Below are 20,302 nucleotides of genomic sequence, written 5' to 3'. Positions count from 1 at the left end.
GCTATAAATAGGACTACAATGTTCTTATTAGATGTGTGTTTTCCATGGTGTAAATCATCCACCCAAGGGGAGCTCACCTTGGGTGGGTCGGTTCATTTATTAATATATCAAATCTTTAACCGACAACGAGATCGTTCACTTATTTTAACTTTATATTATTTATGTTTGGTCGTTTGATTTACCGCACCTGTCTCGAGCACACTTATCAAGAACAAAGCCGTTCGTTGTCGGATCCGGTTTCGGGACCTACAGTAATTAATTTCGAGGATTATTGTTTGCACTAAGACCTCATTAAGCTTCATGTCGGGACTGAAAAGATTATTTTGATTTTAATTTTAGTCGGGTCTCAAAAGAATCAAAACTTCCTAGAGCAATCATTATCATTATATAATTTAGAGTCTTTTGTAGTATCGAGAATAAGATAGTTTAATTCCACAAAGTAAAAGCTTGTGAAAATACATCATCTTACTTTATAATGATTTGAATAAGCCAACCTTATCTTAATATACATTCTGCATTTTTAAAATTCATATCATCTTACTTTATTCGTTGCAACCATCTGGTTAATTTTTTCTCAAAAAAGATTTGATTTTTTAGCATCTCCCCAGCATACCTCAATGGCTTCTTCAAGTTCATGTGCTAACAACAAGAGCTACAAGTATGATGTGTTTCTGAGTTTTAGTGGCGAAGACACCCGCAAGACCTTTGTTGATCATTTTTATGCAGCTCTTGAACATCGAGGTATATGCACGTTCAAAGATGACGAGAGACTCGAGAAAGGAAAAGCGATCAACGATGAGCTCTTAAAAGCCATTGAAGACTCAAGAGTCTACATCATTGTTTTTTCCAAAAACTACGCATCATCATCATGGTGCTTAAACGAGCTTCTGAAGATCATGGAGTGTCGTAAGACAAATAGGCAGAATGCTTTCCCTGTGTTCTATGACGTGGATCCATCTGAAGTCCGAAAACAAACTGGATCAGTTGGAAAAGCCCTTGCCATACATACGCACAAGAATGAATCAGAGGTTGGAGAGTGGAGAGAGGCCCTAAGAGAAGCAGCCAATTTGTCTGGTTGGGATTTGAGGAAGACCGCTGATGGGTAATTCCTTCAACATCTACTCTTATATTGTCAAATTATAAAAGTAAATTTGAGTCTTGGATGTACATTAAAACATGAAATATGCACACTTGATTTACAATTTGTGCATTATTATTTTATTAACCTAAAAGATAATTATTCATGTGGCTTCTTGTGCAAGTTAATTGAATCTCGTGTGTGATCTACAGGCATGAAGCCAAAGCCATAAAATTAATTATTGAGAAGGTTTCACTAGAGTTACGTCCCACTGATATGAACCTTGATGAAAGTTTAGTAGGCATGGAACAAAGGATGCAAGATCTTGATTCGTGTTTAGAAATTGGTTTGTATGATGTACGCATGATAGGGATTAAGGGCATGGGAGGTTCCGGGAAGACAACTTTGGCTCGGTCTATTTTTGATAAAATATCATTTAAGTTTGATGGTCAAAGCTTTGTTGAGAATGTGAGGGAAAAAGCCTCACGATTAGGTTTGGAGAAGCTGCAAGAACAAGTGCTTAGGGATGTACTAAAGAATAAAGACATTACTGTAAGTGATGTTCATGAAGGGAAAATATTGATGAAAAAGATGATGCGTAGTAAAAAAGTTTTTGTTGTTCTCGATGATGTGGATCGTAAAGATCAGCTTGAGAAGTTAGCCTGTGATACTTCCTGGTTCGCGCCAGGAACTAGAGTTATAATTACAACTAGAGATGGGCAGTTGCTTGTAGCACACAGAGTGAAATGGATACGTGATGTCAGTCTTTTATCGAAGGAGGAAGCGATTCGCCTCTTCAATAGGCATGCATTTGGGAAAGATAAACCAACTAAAGAGTTCGAAAAGCATTCACAAGAAGTCTTACGTTATGCTGCTGGTCTTCCCTTAACAATCAAAGTTTTGGGTTCTGATTTGTGTGGTAAAGATGATAGTGAATGGGCAGATTCACTAAAGAGACTCAAAACAATTCCATTGAAGGAAACTCTTAAAATCTTGGAGCTAAGTTATGAAAACCTTGAGGATGATTACAAGGAAATATTCCTAGATGTGGCATGCTTTCTACAAGGTTGGAAGAAAGATGATGCAATAAGAATGCTTGAAAGCTCCGGATTTTATGCTAAAAGCGGTTTAAGAGTTCTTGAGCAAAAATCTCTAATAACAATTTCAAAAGACACTTATAGTGGTGAAACTATTATAACCATGCATGACCATCTAATAGAAATGGGCAAGAATATTGTACGTCGTGAGCATCCGGATGAGCCCCACAAGCATAGCCGTTTATGGGTTCTGGAGGAAATTGAGCAGGTCATGTCTGATAACTCGGTAAGAATTTATTTTATTTGTTGTGGAGATGAAACTCACAAATTTTTCGTCAATCATAACTTAACTTGTATGATCGCTGTTCGTGAATAATTGCAGGGTAGTGAAGCAGCAAGATGTATAGATCTTGAAATCACTCCTAGTATTTTTTTGGAAGGTTTAGGAAACATGAAAAAGCTTAGATGCCTTATTGTGAACGATGAAAGAAAGTACATGTTTTCTCATGATTGTGTGAAGATTGATGAAGCCCGTCGGTACTTTCCAAATTCGTTGCGATATCTCTATTGGTATGAATACCCTCATTGGTGTTTACCTAAAATGTTTGAAGCAAATAATCTTGTTGCACTTGAATTGCCTAAGAGCAAAATTGAACAACTATGGGAAGGGGGAAAGGTAATTGATTGGTTGCTCATTAATTTTATTATGATATATGTATATCTATAAGCTAGTTATCACAATAACATACGTTTACCTTTCTTTTGTTCTCTTTTCATCTTGTGATAGGTTATGAAGAAGCTCAAATTCCTTGACTTGAGTCGTACAAAGTTGAGGAGCCTTGACCTTGGCCTGACGCCCAAACTTGAGAGCTTAAATCTTCAATTTTGTACAGATTTGGTAAAACTTCATGTGCACGGTGGATGTCTAAAAAGCCTAGTCTACTTAAACTTAGGTTGGTGCGAGCGTTTGAAATCTATATCTTTTATCGAGAAGTTGGAATCACTTGAGGTTGTTCATATAGATAGATTAAATCTGAGAGAATATTCCCATATATTCACAGGCCTCTACATCAATAGTTTGCTAGAGATTCATCTTTCATTTAATGGTATAGAAGAAATACCCTCGTCAATTGGAAATTTTCGTAAGCTTGTCTCTCTACATCTCGTTCGTTGCGGTAGAATTAATAGTCTTCCAGGAAGCATTTGCAGTCTACAACATTTGACAACTCTTGATCTTGATTCCACTGGCATAGAGCAAATGCCAGAGGAACTTGGCCAGCTGGAATATTTAGAATACCTGGATTTAGGCTATACAAAACTTAAACATCTTCCTGGTAGCATATGTATGTTGAAACGTTTGAAAACCCTAATTCTTCGATGGTGTAGGCTTCTTGAGAAGTTACCTGACGATGTTGGTGAAATAGAATCTTTGGAACAATTGGATCTGCAATTGTGCTTTAATTTAAGAGAAATTCCTAGCAGCATCTGTAAGTTGAAACGTCTCAGAGCGTTGGATCTTGAAGGTTGTAAGAGTCTTGAGAAATTACCTGAGGATATTGGTGGGGTTCAGTCCTTGGAGATATTAGATCTACACTGTTGCATTAATTTAAGAGATATTCCTAGCAGCATCTCTAACTTGAAACATCTCAAAAAGTTGAAGCTTGAAGGTTGTAAGAGGCTTGAGAAATTGCCAGACTTAGGATGTTTACAATTATTAGATATTAAAAATACCGACATAACTCATCGTCCAAATATCACTTCTTTGATTAAAGTCCAAAAAACTGGAAATTGGGACACTACGTATCGCGACAGAGCCATGTACAGGTTCTCTCTCACTCTCTCATAGCTAACTTCTAGTTGCCTTATTTTGTGTTTAATATTTGAAATTGATATGATTTGAAGTTTAACTTTAACAGTCATCTTGTATTGAAATTAGCACATTGGATACCAGGGGTGTGCATAGATCGGTTTGGTTCGGTTTTGGACTAAAACCAAACCAAAAATCGAAGTGTTGGTTTTTGAGTTTTTGAAAGCCTATCAGCTTCAGTTTTTCAGTTATTGGTTTGGGTTCGGTTCTGTTTTAGTTACACGCAAAACCGAAACCGAATAGAGAGTTCGAACTTTAAGAAAACATTAGACTAAACCGTTCTGTTTTTGCTTCAGTTCGGTTATTTGGGTTCGGTCTTTTTGGATTTTTCAGTTTTGGGTTGATTTTTTATTCATGCTGGCCCCTATCGGATACAAGCACTCTACTAATTGTTCAAAGTTATCTTTATTTTCTTATTTTAACTGGTGCTAGGGGCAAGCTTTTAAATATTTAGGCAATCGATCTGAATGTGTAACATGTTACTTGTTCTTCTGATGTTGCTGATCTCATAATGTTCACAGATCACCTGCTTTTACGTTCAAGAATTAAAAAGTTGACCAAATGTCAACTGTCAATTCATGAACATGTAACCCTTAAATTTAAACCATGCACTAATATTTTCTTATACTCTCTAAAGTTTCCTAAAAATCACCTCCTTTAATACAGAAAATTTAATGTTCTATTTAAACTTATGAACACAGTTTGACCATTATGGAAAGTCAAACTACTGTGATTTTCTTTGAATCTAATCTAATTACAAACATTAATTTTAAGATAATCTTAACCTTCAAATTTCTTTGGTATAATCACTAATGTTATTTGTCTATGTTTTCCTTTTCTGTTCTAGGACTAGATTTCTACAACAATGCAAAGAAACAGTGTACCATCCACAGAAATGATGAAGGTACTTGCTCGTATGCTTAGAGACAATAGGCCTTCGGCTTTCAAAACTTTTCTGCCATATAAATTTTGTTGAACATTAGCATTAATGAATCTTCTTTTAAGTTGATAGATTCGGATAAATGAACGAAACACTACGTTTTCTTTTTCGCTTGAACAGGCAACTAAATTTAAAATGATTTTCTTATAACGTATGATTCTGCCAACAATAACCAATGTTTTCTTGTGTTGTAATCCTTTTTATATAACTTGACATGCGTAAAATTAAACAATCTTCATTTTCCTTGAAATGTGAAAACACCAACACTGACGATCCAAAGGTCAAATCACACACCCCTTTTGTTATAATTCTAAAGGTCTAAACTTTATCTTTCTTTGTATCTTTATATATTTTTTATTTTCAACCTTACAAAACATAATGTAGCAAATTTTTACATGATGCCGGAAAGGAGGTGACTGCATGTAGCAAATTTATACGAGTTTTGTGACCAAAATATGTTTACAATATAGTTATACATACACGTATCAGAAAAAACAACTCGTACAAAATACATATTACAAGAAATAATAATTAAAATAGAAAGTTTGGAAGCCAAAGCATAAACACAAACTAGACATGAAAGCATATTACTAGACATGGTAAACGAATTCAATGACCAGAAAAAAGTTGACACTCAACGCAATATATATTATCGCAGCAATGCTACTGTATCGATCTCATCCCATGCTGCCTTGTATATAGTTTAACTAATGTTGTAAAAATAGGTTTTCAAGGCCGAGTACTCTCCGAGTACTCGCTACAAGGTATGGCGCCGAGGAGAGTTTCTCCAACTGCGCCTAGTTACTAAGAATTGATTAAATGTGGTCAACCTTAACCAAAATCACATCTAATCGGTCAACCTCGGCCGATTTTGAGTTTAAGAATAAAATATAATTCATATTTCTATATATTAAAAAAACATCACTTTTTTTAGTTAATGATTAGCAAATTTTAGAATAATTTAGTATTTAAAAATGCATTTCTCTTATTTATATTGATATTCACTTGCTTTGTTATAAATATTAGTATACTTATGATATTTGACATTTATATAATATTCAAAAATTAATTTTCTTTATATTTACCAATTCCGAGTACACCCAACTCCCCAATCGACCGCATAGGGTCCGCATAGCGACTTTTGCAACCATCTGCCCTTCTGGAATTTCTTCTCTTTGATATCAAGGATGGATCTTCATCTAGAAACTCCGCAAGTTGTTTACCCTGAAAAACACACCAGTTTTACACATTAGAATTAGTTTGGCTTTCATTAGTCTAACATTGCAAGTTTAGTTGACTTTGACTATAATTACCTCCCTCCTTCCTATTTGCGTGTAGAATTGACTTAATAGATTATGCTTAGCCTCTTTAACTTGACAATAAACAACCACATTCAGAATCGTGCTCCTGTGTTGGGTTAATCTTGGTAGTTCGGGTCAAGTGGGTTCAAACTATATACAGTTGCATGTGCATGCAATAAGCTTTCTCCATTTTACTTTTTTCTGGAAGTTCAATTTTCATTCATATATTTTCATTCATATATTTGTAACTTTCAGCAGTGTGTTTGTGTTTGTAACATCCGGGGCCTGAATCAATATCTTAAGTGTCCGTTACCAAACCAATATAAGATGACACGTTTGACCGATCCTTCTAAAATGTGCTTCTGCATATCAGTCGACTAATGGGTATGGACCAGGTGGATTTCAATTCTGCGGTCTCCAGGTGAAGGAGTGGGCCCTGTTTTGTCAACTTCTTGAGGAAACTTCCAGAACAGATCGACAGTCAGATGTGAAGACTCCATTTCTACTAATCTAACAACCGGCTTTTTACTCTCGTCACGAAACGTTTCCATTTAGTGCTTACTTGCAGCATCAGCGAGAGCCGGTTGCAGGGTCGGAAACCACCTTAATGCTAAACTTTAGGCAAGTGAATCAAGAACACAAACTTTTATTAAAAAACGACTAACGAGAAAAACTTAATAATAACTGATACATTGAACCTAGGGTATATATAAAAACTCACGGTTCTAATCCTATACTAAATCATATACAGAATTTGAATCCAAAACAAATAGGATTAAATAAAATAAAACTAACTTATCTTATAATAATAAACTAATTATTATATTAAATATTCTCCAAAATACTAGGAGCCTTCAATCTGATTAGGTATTGGACACGTTTAACACTTAATTCCTATTTTTATAATAAGTTAATGTTACTTACAAATTCAATATTAATAAAGTACTTCATAATAGTAAACCCCCGTTTCTCCAATTGACGTCCTCACGAGTTCTTTTGGGGCGAAACTCATCTACTTGTTAAATGATGTAACACATTGGAAAGAAATAATAATACAAATACAACCCAAGTAATCGTTGTTTTGATCTAATAACAATTCACATTTTATGGGGCGAGAAGGCTAAGATTTGTTAGGGTATTGTGCTAAAAGCTAAAAAAGACGGGGATTGGGGTTGGTCTCGCTAAGAGACTCCAATCTTTCTCTATTGTTGAAATGGCAATTCACGGGACACTGAGAACTTGGCCGATGATCCCTCACAACAAAAAACTAAATCGGACTTGGGGTAAAATAACAAAGATCGAGAAAAATCCCGCCTTTTCAAATGTCTTGATGGCAAGGGTAATAAAAGGAAAAGTGGATAACGGACAGAAAATAAATCCTGGCTTGACAATTGGCTGTATGCTTAAAGATTTATTCCCTAATCTTGTTGCCTTAGAAAAAGTTAAATCTTGCCTGATAGCGGATCGATGTTTCGAGTCAAATAGGAGTACTACGTTGAATTGGAACTAGATAACCAAACCCATTTATGGTGAGGTGGTAAGTGAGTTGATGAATTTACTAGATAAATTGTATTATTTTAGATTTGAGGGTGGTATAGATAGATAAATGGGTGTGGGAAGGAGATGACTCAGGCTGTTTTTCGGTTGCTTCTATGAAAAGGCAATTATACAAGATTGTTACAATCCATCGTGAATGAATATACGAGTGGAATAGTTGGGTCCCATGAAGGTTAATGTGGTTGTTGAGCCCATTTTGTTTATTTAAGTTTTTTATACTTGTTCGTTAATTTCACGATGTATTATGTTTGCTTTCGTCTATATATGTTATGTTTGGGCCGAGGCCTTGTAACAATAACCCAATGGGTAAATAATGAATATGGCATGGCTTGGCATAGCATGGCTTCACCTATAAAACGTGAAGCATGCACATGTATCATTAACAATAGCCCAATGGGCCGTAAATAATGAATATGACATGGCATGGCTTTCGTCTGTATGTTTTGTGTTGAGATGATGATGATGGGGTAGGAATTGATGAAAAAACAGACGGCCAGATTCCGACCATATTCCGGCTAGAATTCGGCCGTCTGTTTGTTAGTGAAGGCCAGAGGCGGCGTACATTGCTATACGCCTCCTCTGGTCTTTAATCTTTTTTTAATTAGTATTTAATAATAATAATTATTATTATTTTTTTATTATTATTATTACTACTACTACTGTTAATATTATTATTATTTAATTATTTTTATAATTATTATAGATGGAGAACGATGATGTGGAGATGGAGCAGGAGCACGAACAGGAGCATGGGCAGGGGCAGGGGCAGGGGTAGCGCCTGAGGCGGATGTTGGGTGATGACATATTAGTCGTTTACCCACATTTACAGTTTCAGGCCCGTACCGACCCTTCCGTCTTGTATTAGAGCCTCCGACAGATGATCCCGCGTTACAACATGGTCATCTGTTGGCAGTTTTTAGAGGATTGTGACGTACAGGATCGGGCGACCAAGTACGTCAGTGTAAATACGTCATGGAGCTGATGCTTCAGTATTGCCCGCTCAGCGCACCGAGAGGTGACACTAGAGGTTTACTCTACGTTACGTCAGTGTAAATACGTCATGGAGCTGATGCTTCAGTATTATATTTTTTTATTATATTATATTATATTACTATAACGGAGGCGGATGCACGGCTTCCGCTTTACACGAAGAGCATACATCAGCTACCGGACGACGACCTGCGGATCTGGTGGAGCATGATCAGCGATGAGGCTTTCGGGGTTCAGGGCTAGGACCACGAAGGCCAAGGTCTCCACCATTAGGGACCCGTTGCACATGTACGAGAACTTGTGTATTATATTATATTGCATGTATTTACATAAACTGATTGCGACGTCAATTACGGGTCGTAGTCAGGGCGTGAAGCATTGCAGCCTCCGCCTTTTTGTTTTTTGAGGTGTCTGCTGACCGGCACGGCCTACAACCTCGCTCGGGGGTTTGCAGACTACTTTGCCGGGTACTACCGACGGCAGGCGCGAGGATCTTTGCTGGGTGGCCCGTACGTTACCCAGCTTGCGATCTCGTTGGGGTACAGAGACATGGTGGGCGCCTTACGTACCTATCCCAGGCACATGGATCCCTCTGCGCCCGCTGGACCGTGACCGTTGCTCCAGCATGCACATTGTGCATTCGTTTGATGGGCCAATGGTCCGTCCGACCAACTCGTGAGCGAGATTGGGGCACGTACCCCTTACGTCTCGGTGCCTTTAGTCCACCCCCCACTCACGGCAGCACAGGTGTATACCGTCGACCAGCCTGTTGACGAGGGTGCTGAGTAGGGGGCCAACACGGTTGCTGGTGGGGCTGCGGCTCCTGATCTGGACGCACATAAGGTACGTTTTATTATATTGTCGTTTTATGGTTACTTTTAATTCGTCTATTTATTAAACGTTTTTTTTATTGTTTTGTTATTAGACGCCGCAGCAGCATGTTTCTTGTACATATAGCGCGGTGCGTTTGGATCCCACCACTGACGCCCAGTTACAGACCATCGAGGGTGGCATGCTACATATGCAGCAGAGATGCTACAGATGGCACGCCAGATTAGCTGAGTGGCTAATTATTTGGGAGCCACTTAGCGCAGTGAGATACACACAGTACCCCCACCAGATTTTGACCACGAGGCGAGCATGTCGGGCGTCAGATGCGGACGGGCCACGACGTGACGACGCTGGTCAAGGATCAGGGGTCAGACGCAGGGGCAACGACGACGTTGACGTTCATGATGCGGTGTTTACGGCCCCCGAAGACGACGACTTGGGGACGTTTATGTAGATTTTTATATTTTGTTTTAGTTGTACGAATTTGTTGTTTTGTATATAATACATGTTTTGGTGTATGTATGTGTTTATTGTTTTGAACAAACTCCTAGAAATCGAGCTGACTGTTAATAACAACTATTTATTAATATTAAATAAACACAAGAAAAACACATATTTAAAAAAAATATTATATAAAAACAATTAAAAAAAAGAAAGAAAACAAAGAGAAAAAGAAACATAATAAGACAAAAATTCATCGGCTTTACTAAAGAGAAAAAGAAACATAATAAGATAAAGTTGTTTAGCCGGAATCAATTTGAAGACCCCTCTACTCTTTATTTCCCGCGGACCAAAAAGATTTCACTCCCCTCTTTTTATTATTTGTAACTTTTATATTTTGTTTTGTTTTGTTTTGTTTTGTGACATTACAATAACCCACGGTTTGCATCACGTGACGACATGTAAATTTTCTTATTATTTGTATTTCTTCTTTTTATATTTTACTTGTCATACATTAACACTAACTTCTTTTCATAACCTAACCTAACCCAACCTAATCTTTCAATAAAAAAAAATTAATTTCTCTTTCCACCTTCTACGGAACCTAACATAACCTAACTTTTCATTTTTATTCATATCTCAACTCAAACCAATTATTTTAATATATTTATCTTAATTTTATTTATAAAAATTCTAAAAAACCAAAAAAGTATGGATAAATTGCAAATAAGATAAAATCATAATTCTATTAAAAAAACCCTTGAATTTTTACAAGTAATATAGTACTATTAAAAAATACATATTTTAAAAGTGCTTCGTTTTTAATAAAATTTATATCGAAATGTTTTTAAAAATAAACTAAGCAAGGCTATGTTTTTAGATTTTTAAAAATAAGTTAAATAATATAAGTTATTAATAAAAATCAAATTATGTAGAAAACAAGTTGTTTGAAAGAAAAAGAAAGGAAAAAGAATATATATATATATTCAATTAAAAGGTGGGTTGTGACTTAAGCTGGGGTTACGAACGATTCATTGGCTGGAAGTGATTTAATAGTTTTTTTTATTCTTTAAATAGTGTAATGAACTCATGCGAGGTTGGTGATATAGTCAAGGATCATGCGTTCTAAATTCCTCAATTATTTATAAAATACTCAAGATTTTTATTTCTTGAACTTTTTTTTCTCCCAACATTTTGTTAAAGAGTAGATTATTTCTCCCCCTTCAAACACTTCAAAAATGTGATCGAAGCTATATCAGTCATGATTTGCTTTAGTCTCACTGACGAGTACGAATTTCCAAACAACAAAGGTGTTTTACACCTAGTAAAGATCCTCAACCAAGAATCGTTATGCTAACAATTAAATACAGTCCGGCGATTCATGTGCCCGATCATAAAAGATGCCTTAAACACTCGCCCCATAAAGGCATCTTAATATCTATGTGAAATTCCCTCCCACCCGATCCAATGGAAAAAAAAATTGTTTGATCACAAACGCCCATAAGAATCTCCTTTCTAAAGATTCTATGACATGAATCGTAGCGTTACACAAGGACAAAAAAACAAAGGCAGGCTAGATAAAACCGATTTGATAATAGTAATACAACCACCAAATGATAATGCTTTAGCTTTCCATGTAGATAATTTTGATTCGAATTCATCCACAACTTTCCAGTTATTGATATGATTCATGTTCCCCAATAGGAATCCCAAGATAGGTGAACCGGATATCTCCAACCTTAGGCGCATTCGAGAATAAAAGGCATGTTAGAGAACTGCACAGTTGGTACCTCAGTAGTAATGATATTTAAAGCTAAACCAAACTGTAATGACTTTTACTTGTTACATATGGTGCAATATGTTAGCTGGGAACTTCCAAAATGACAAAAACAAAATGTGTATTAATTTTCGGTTAAGTTTTAGGAAAAAAAAAACCATATTGCAGCCCAATAACTTTCGGTTTTGGTGCAACCAATTCGCCATACCGAAACCTTTCTAATCAATCTCATATGCATTGTGATTCACTCCAAAGTAAGAAACCAAACATCGCCTTAATTCATACCAGACTAACAAGCACATGTCCGTTTGTCCTTACACAACGAGGCCATAAATTCATACAGGAAATAAAAAGGAGAAGTTCAAAAGCCCTAAAACTAATTTAGATCGGCATCAACATCAACATCAGGGGAGGCTCGATGGAGCTTCAACAACTTCATAGCAAACTTCAACTTTTCATCCAACTTAGTCACATAGTTGGGATGAATAACAATCTTTTTTAGGAAAGGGGAACACGCCAGTAAATAACATAACTCACTCTCTGAACCTTTCAAATACTCAAACTTCACACTTCTTAGCTGCAGCTGCCCCGTTGTATTGTAGTCTACTTGTGGAGCATGGCCAGCATGCTGCAACTCCTGCAAGAATAACTAGTATTCAAATCAGGCCGGCCCAAGCATTTTGGGGGCCTAAAGCGAATAACAAATCCGAGGCCCTTTTAAAAAATGTTTGGATTCTTATATTTTATTTCTATTTGACTATTCAAGGAACTTAATAACTTCAAACCAATTTATAAACTAGTTAAATATTTTCTTACAAAATAAAGTTGGTAACCAACTTATAAACTACATCACAAAATGGGCTAGGTTCGTCAAATAAAACAACATATTGCGATATAATATTATGGTTATCTCAACATCTTTAGTATATAATAGCATTTTATACAACAATAACTTTTTATTTTTGTACATGAAGCGTACTTGAAAAGTAAAGTTATTAAAGATTAGATTTTTTTTACACATCAATTTTTTTAACACCCCTCCTTGAAAGAAAATTGGATTGTTTTCCTATTCTTTTAACATGATTATATACTACATGCCATGATGTCTTAAAATATCTTAGGAAAGTGGCTACAGTTAAAAACTCTTACGAAAATGGCTACAGCGGGATTCGAACATGCGTTTGTTCACAATAAAAATAAATAACCACAATCAAATTGTTGCCATCTAAAACTGAGCTACGGCAGGATTTGTAGAATATTCAAAGAAGATATAATACGCACAAAGTATAATATTTTTAGAAAGGGGCCTCAAATATTTGGGGGCCCAAAGCCCTAGCTTGGGTTGCTATAGTAGTTGGGCCGGCCCTGATTCAAATGCAAAGGTACATATATTAGAATATAAGACACGCGGTACGATACATACCAAGTTACTTGTGATTTCAAGAGTCTGCAGATTCGGGCAACTCCTAATCAATTCAAACGCACATGATAACTGCATACCATTGTCTAAACATATTAATGATAATTTAAGAGCCTTAAGGCTGGGAAAGGCGGTAGAGAGCCTCTGTGTAGCACCGCCTTCTTCTGTCAACTACAAGCAAAGTGGTTACAGAGACTATGTTATTAGATTATATCAAATACTATTACTTACGAGACTAAGAATTAATTACCTTCCAGCCTATAAAATTCAACTCAAGCTCTTGAAGTTTTGGAAGAGAACCGAGAAGCTCAAACATGGTACTGGAACTATGAAGATTATTCATAGTGTGAATATCACACAAATATAAAGATAGTATTTTGAGATTTTCAAGTTTTGCAATCTCGGCTACTTTTATTTTGTGTGAATAAATCTCATAACTCAGTTTCAAAATCTCAAGTAAGGGACACGCGGTAATAAACTCCCAAAAGACACTGCTTTTTTCAAATTGCGAATGCAAATCTAAGCTCAACAGGTTTGAAAACCATGAAAATTAGGAGGATGACGCAAGAAACAATTGGCAAGCTTCAAGTGTTTCAACTCTAAACAAGAGAAAAGATGGGTAGGCAACTCGAGTGGTTTAATATCCCAATACTCAATACTGAGGTCCTTAATTCCTTTTCTGGACAAGAACAAAATCCAGTGACAGATATCTTCATCTTCAACCAGTTTGTGGTCTACTGAGAGGACAAACTTTGTAACGGGTCCTCTAAGATGAAGAAGAAGCCTACCAATTATAACTCTCACTTGATTATTGTCTTCATCATTTGTTCTTAAATACTCAAAGAAGTGCTCATCAAATACGAGTTAGGTAAGCAGATTCCACTTAAACCTCCATGTTTTTTATAAGACGTCAGTCCTCACTGCATCTTGTAATGGCAAACGATCCAGAATATTAGTTACCACGTTATCAGGCATGTGGCTAATGAAATCTTGTGGTACATGCTTTGGTGCTTTCCCGTGAACGAGTTCCATTATTGTTCTAATAAAAGTAAAATATATATACTAAGCATAAAGACTAATATATGGAATAAATAGTCATGAGTTGCTTTAACTAAATGGTCAAAATTAACATATGTTAGATAAGTATACAAGAGAGTTAAAATTCAATGTACAAAGAAACTACACATATTTGCGAAAACTAAGAGTATTCTCATCCATTTCTCTGTCTTCAAATCCAAAATTACACTAAAACACACTATATTTTCTCTCTTATTCAATTAAATAATATTTCTACCTTTATCATTACTTGTTCTCTCTCGTTCACTCACAACCACTTTCAAAATATATTAAAAAATTTATAGGGTGCTACAGGAACTTTTCAAATATACAGAAAAATCACTGTATTTTCTCTCTCCTCCATCCACAACACCCTAAACCATCCCTTATATTATAAAAACCTAGGGGTGCAAACGAGCCAAGCCGAGCCCAAGCTTGACTAGACTCGAGCTCGGCTCGTTTAACTTACATAGAGCTCGAGCTTGGCTCGTTTCAAGCTCTACTTTCAAAGCTCGAGCTCGGCTCGTGTGTAGATTTTCAGGCTCGAGCTCAGTTAGTTTACTATTTATAAATTATTTTTTATATAATTATAATTACTTTTATATATTTTTTTATAATTTTATGTATAAACTAATATATATTATTTAGTTACTTTTATGTAATTTTTCATAACATTATATATATTAATTAATAATTATTAAACGAGCTTATTTTTTAGGCTCGAGCTCGGGCTTGGGATCGATCGAGCTTTTTCATGAGCCGATCTCGAGTAGCTCACGAGCAGCTCGGCTCGTTTGCACCGCTATAAAAACCCCACTCACTAATAATTTTATGTATAACCTAATATATATTATTTAGTTACTTTTATGTAATTTTTCATAACATTATATATATTAATTAATAACTATTAAACGAGCTCGTTTATTAAACGAGCTTACTTTTGCATGAGCTCACGAGCAGCTCGGCTCGTTTGCACCGCTATAAAAACCCCACTCACTAATAAGTAAGCAACAGATAATTTAGAAACTAACCACCCAGTTTTCTACATTCTTTCTAAATGGAATTTAAATTAAAAATGAGATATAATATTCAGCTACAAGTTCAAAGAAAGATCGAACTTGAAAAACCAGCCATGAGCCACGCTCGAGCTTTAGTATTTGAGTATCGGTGTCGTTGTTCGTTAATAAGTGGACTTTTCATTCCCCTGTTTATTTTCTCATTTCATTTCATACTTTGTAACCTATCTTTATTTTATTTTAATCTGAACATTTAACAGAAGCTTCACGTCTTTTTTACCCGTTCTAAGTAAGAGCGTAAGGTTTGTTTTTTTTTTTTGGTGTTTTAAAATGTCATAAATATTTATCTAATAGTGTACATCACTTTTGTGACTCATTTTTAGAAAAAGTTATTGGGTAAACAAATACTAGAAGAAAATGAGATGGAGGTGAGGTATTTAACTATTTTGCAAGTGGTAGAGGTGAGAGGGGGTGTTTAAAAGGTGGTTATGATGTAACAATGTTTTTTAGCATTCTTATGATTTTTTTTATTAGGTGAGTTTTTTTATGTTTTTATGATGTGACAGCTAAATAAATATATTTTTTTTGTGTTTTTATCCCTCTTTATTGTGGTTGCTCTTGAGCTACTTGGCACGAACACATTAAAAACTTGAATCGAGCCAAGCTTGAATGAGCTTGAGCCATTGCTTGAGTCTAAACGCCAACTTGTTTAATAAACGAGCCCAGGCTTCACCTATCCTACTTGACTTGGTCTACGAGCCTAAACGAGACTGTTATGTTATATATGAAGTTTATAATTAGTAGATATACATTGCTATCTCTAACTTCGAACCATAAATCTTAAGCCATTTCTTCCATTACTAGTGGTTTTTCATTATAAATAAAAAAAGAAAAAGAAAATGAAAACCATAAACGAGATACAAAAGTTTATAGACATGAAAACGCCACATAAAAAAAAGCCTAAAAATAAAATTAATAACCAATGATAATGAATAGTAGTTAAATTAGGTTTAATCGATTAGATTAGGAGTGAGTTAAACAACTTTTTACAAAATACCTATTTTAGTAAATAATTTTCGTAACTACACTCTTATGGGAAAAAAAACTCAACAAGAAAAAGTCACTTCAAACTTTTAACTAATTTTTCTTGTCCAACTAGTCTTGTCGGACTTTTTTTTAATAGAAAAAGTCTGGACTGGGATGACCCTAGCAAATGGATCATGCTTCCGCCTGGATAACAAAAATTGATGACTTGACACACCCACACCCATGAGGAAACCCAAAACCGAGAAAACCATCTGGCTCAACCAGGGAAACAAAGTGCATCAAGCAAGACCACAACCCACGACTTCCAATAAGGAAAATTATGGAGCTACCGCTAGACCAATTGACCTTTGGCCATGTCAAACCTTTTTACCGGAGAATAACATGATTACTCGTAAATTATTCTCACACTGCTTGTATTCCTCTTTTTTAACCATTTTTTTTATAACAGTAACATTCTTTACTGAAAATGTTTTTTTTTACCAACCTAATATTTATATCGATTTGTTAATACCATAAATCAACCTTTTTTTATATCATTTATCATTCAACTTTTTTTTTTCTTTTCTATCATGAAGATAGTTGACTCAATTGGTATTCATTCACAAATAGAAGAAACCGGTTAATAGTTAATACAGTCTTAACAAATAAAAAGTCACATTCTTTACATATGAGCTAAAATGTGAAAGGTCTTTTTGTGTGTTTTAGCATTGTGGGTGTTTGTAGTTCTTACAAGAACTTTAGATATGGTGGGTGTTCAAATGAACCAATCTCGAGCCTAGGCAAGCTCAGGTTGGCTCGACGCGTTTACACCCCACGCCTACCGAAGATGAATATTAAGAGGGATCAAATAGATAATTTTGTATCAGTTTCTCTCTTTATATCTTATCAATGTTGCCCACTTACACTTTCCCAAATTGCTATTTGTCAATCATTTCATCATTTGTTTGATAAGTTCGATGTCGACGCCAATGTACATGCTACCAAACTCCAATCGTTTAAATCAGTTATTTCTAAAACTGCATCCATTGGTGCTGGTGACGGTTATGAGCAAACTAAACCGTCTGGTTTGAGAATACCAAATTAAGCTAATAGGATGAGTTTTGACATGTTTGCCTCCTCCCTTGCACTGGTTAGAAAGCGGGTCAACTGGCCTAACTAGGACAAAGCTTCAAGTTTTCATTTACAAAAAGATTGTGTAAACTAGGAATGGCTGATGAAACAAATGAATGGGTTTTGTAAAATTGCAGATGCGGGTGCAAACGAGCCGAGCTGCTCGCGAGCTACTCAAGATCGGATGGCTAAAAACTCGAGACGAGAGGAGCTTTTAAGGGCTCGACCCGAACCTTAGCCTCAAATAAAGTTCGTTTAGTGGCTCGTCTTGCCTTACAGAACCTTGTGTATTTTTGAATTTTACCTCTTTTAGACTTCTATGTATTAATTTCACACCACAGACGAGCTTAGGCTCGTTTAAGGTACTACACAAGCTCGAGCCGAGTTTAGGTTAAATGAGTGAACAAAAGGCCAAGTGAATACTGCATACTGCCTGAAACTTATATTCATTGTCATTCATTCCAAAGTAGAAACTAAACGTCATAATAAACTAACAAAAACGTCTTTCACAGCTCGTCGACACTATTTAGAGCATATTACACAACAAGGCCATAAAATATCCAGGAAATAAAAGAGAAGTTTAAAACAAATAAAATTAGGATAGTTTGATATCAACTATCGGGGAAGACCGATGCAGCTTCAACAACTCGCTAGCAAACTTAAACTTTTCTTCCGCCTCAATAGAATATGTGGAAAGGCGCATAACAAGCGTTTTTAAGACAGGGGAAGATGCAAGTAAATACTTTATCAAGCATAATTCATTCTCTGAACCTTTCAAACAATAGAAAAACACACTCTGAAGTTGCAACAGTCCCGTTGTATTGCAGTCTACCTTAGGAGGCGAGGTAGCAACCTGCAAGAATACCTAACTAACATTAAAACAAAACTATATACGATTTCAAGAGTCTGCAGATTTATAAGATGGGCAATATGATACATACGCATTTATCTGCTATGATTTCAAGAGTCTGCAGATTCGGGCAGCTCCTAATCAATTCAAAAGCACAAGATAACTTCATACCATTGCATAAATCTATGAATGGTAAACTAAGAGCCTTGAGGCAGCGAAAGGCAATAGAGAACCTCTTGTTAGAAACACCTTCTATCAACTACAAGAAAACGAATTACGTTGCGTGAAGAAAACAGTTTCAACATCTCAAGTAAGGGGCACTGAGTAATAACCTCCCTAACTTGAGTGTTTGCTCCACATACCTCTAAGCTCAATAGGTTTGGAAAACCATGAAAAGTAGGTGGAGGATTGAAACAACAATTAATGAGTTTCAAATGTTTCAACTCTAAACAAGAGAAAAAATGGGTAGGCAGCTTAAATGGTGGTTCACCAAGGAACTTGTGACAGACAAGTGTAAAGTCCTTAATTCCTTTTCCGGACAAGAATGAAATCCAGTGAATGATATCTTCATCTTTAACGTCCAATTCGTCGTCTACATAGAGGACAAACTTTGTAATGGCTCCTCTAAGCTGAAAAAGAATCCTACTTATAACTCTCACTTGATCATCATTTTCAGCATTTGTTCTTCTTAAATATATAAAGAAGTCCTCATCGAATACGAGTTGGCTAATAAGCAGAGTCCACTTAAACCTCCATGCTTTTGACAAGACACCAGTCCTCACTGCATCTTGTAAAGGCAATCGATCCAGAATATTTGTTATCACGTTATCCAGCATGTTGCCAATAACATCTTCATGTGCAAGCATGAATGTTTTCTGTCTCGTCATGTGAATCGGTTCCATTACTCTAATAAAATGAAATACATTAATTAATCTGTACGGATGGATGGAGTAAATAATAACAAGGATTAAAAACAGAGTTACTTATAAATTCAATTTACATAATAAGTTATGAACGCACCGTCACAACGCATTAGAACCAGTAAATGATTACAATTCGTATAAACCCTAGAAAACAAGCTAGATTCACAGACCTAACAGTATTAATTTGCCAATTAATATGAAATGAAACGCATTCTGACCTTCAAAGGAAGCAGCAGCAGCAGAAGGCGTCTCCGGCGGGATGTATTTGAAGTTTGAACTTTATCAAACACCTCTTCATTTTCTCTTTATATTTATTTTGAACCACCATTTATTTTATCTTTGTTTCGTTTGTTATATAATCTTTTCATTTATGTATATACATTTTCAGAAGGTTTTGTGCAGCTAGGGTTGTACACTGTGCAGTATACACTGTTTGTAAATTCTGCAGCTGAAGTTGTACCATATCTCCCTCCTACCATTTGGTGAATACATATGGCTCAGTGGGGTGCAGCTAGAGATGGCCAAAAAAACCGGTTGGGGAACCGGTTTACCGGTTTAAACCGGAAACCGGTTTTACGAAAACCGGTTTTTTAAAAACCGGTTTAACCAGTTTAGAAACCGCCGGTTCGTCTTTTGGTTACAAGTTCTAGATCCAAAACCGGTTAACGAACCGGTTAATGGAAAAACCGGTTTTTTTTATTAACCGGTTATGGAAAAACCGGTTAACCGGTTTATAAAAAAACCGGTTTATAAAAAAACCGGCTAACCAGTTTCTCCATAACCGGTTAACCGGTTAAAAACCGGTTTTTGAACGTTGTATAACGGCTATATGCCCGTTTTTTTGTTTTTGGACCGTTTTTTTTTTTTTTACCATTTTACCCCCACAAACATCTATATATAGTTTAGGTTGGGTATTGGTTAGATCACACTCGATTATACAACTCCAAACGCTCTAAACGTTTACTTCATACGCGATTATTTTGTTATCTCACGCTCAATTATACCACATTACCACTCCATACGCTCTTATTTCGTAGTCGTTTATTTCATACTCGAGTATA

The 20,302-nt window shown here is 35.8% G+C and overlaps 1 protein-coding gene and 1 pseudogene across 2 annotated transcripts; one reads left to right on the top strand and one right to left on the bottom strand.

Moving 5' to 3' along the window:
• Positions 1 to 580: 580 nt before the first annotated feature.
• LOC143578555 (TMV resistance protein N-like) lies at positions 581 to 4,908 on the top strand. Its single transcript, XM_077062101.1, has 5 exons — positions 581 to 1,102; positions 1,291 to 2,401; positions 2,498 to 2,791; positions 2,903 to 3,939; positions 4,830 to 4,908. The coding sequence occupies exons 1-5, from the start codon at positions 618 to 620 to the stop codon at positions 4,879 to 4,881; spliced, it is 2,979 nt and encodes a 992-aa protein (XP_076918216.1). The 5' UTR covers positions 581 to 617; the 3' UTR covers positions 4,882 to 4,908.
• A 7,265-nt stretch (positions 4,909 to 12,173) lies between these two features.
• Positions 12,174 to 14,431, bottom strand: LOC143578556 (F-box/FBD/LRR-repeat protein At1g13570-like; annotated as a pseudogene). Its single transcript, XR_013143297.1, has 3 exons — positions 13,490 to 14,431; positions 13,243 to 13,410; positions 12,174 to 12,447 (listed from the first exon to the last, which is right to left on the bottom strand). The product of XR_013143297.1 is annotated as an F-box/FBD/LRR-repeat protein At1g13570-like (transcript).
• Between the last annotated feature and the right edge of the window lie 5,871 nt (positions 14,432 to 20,302).

This window comes from Bidens hawaiensis, unplaced genomic scaffold (assembly GCF_021521415.1).
Source record: "Bidens hawaiensis isolate Kalapana, Puna unplaced genomic scaffold, B.hawaiensis_p1.1 tig00029296_1, whole genome shotgun sequence".
Classification (NCBI taxonomy): domain Eukaryota; kingdom Viridiplantae; phylum Streptophyta; class Magnoliopsida; order Asterales; family Asteraceae; genus Bidens; species Bidens hawaiensis.
This window is presented reverse-complemented; position numbering and strand designations above follow the sequence as displayed.

Coding starts and splice junctions, on each gene's coding strand:
- LOC143578555 (XM_077062101.1), top strand. CDS start 618: ATGGCTTCTTCAAGTTCATGTGCTAACAACAAGAGCTACAAGTATGAT. Junction 1,103..1,290: donor TTGAGGAAGACCGCTGATGG/GTAATTCCTTCA, acceptor TGTGATCTACAG/GCATGAAGCCAAAGCCATAA. Junction 3,940..4,829: donor CGCGACAGAGCCATGTACAG/GTTCTCTCTCAC, acceptor TTTCTGTTCTAG/GACTAGATTTCTACAACAAT.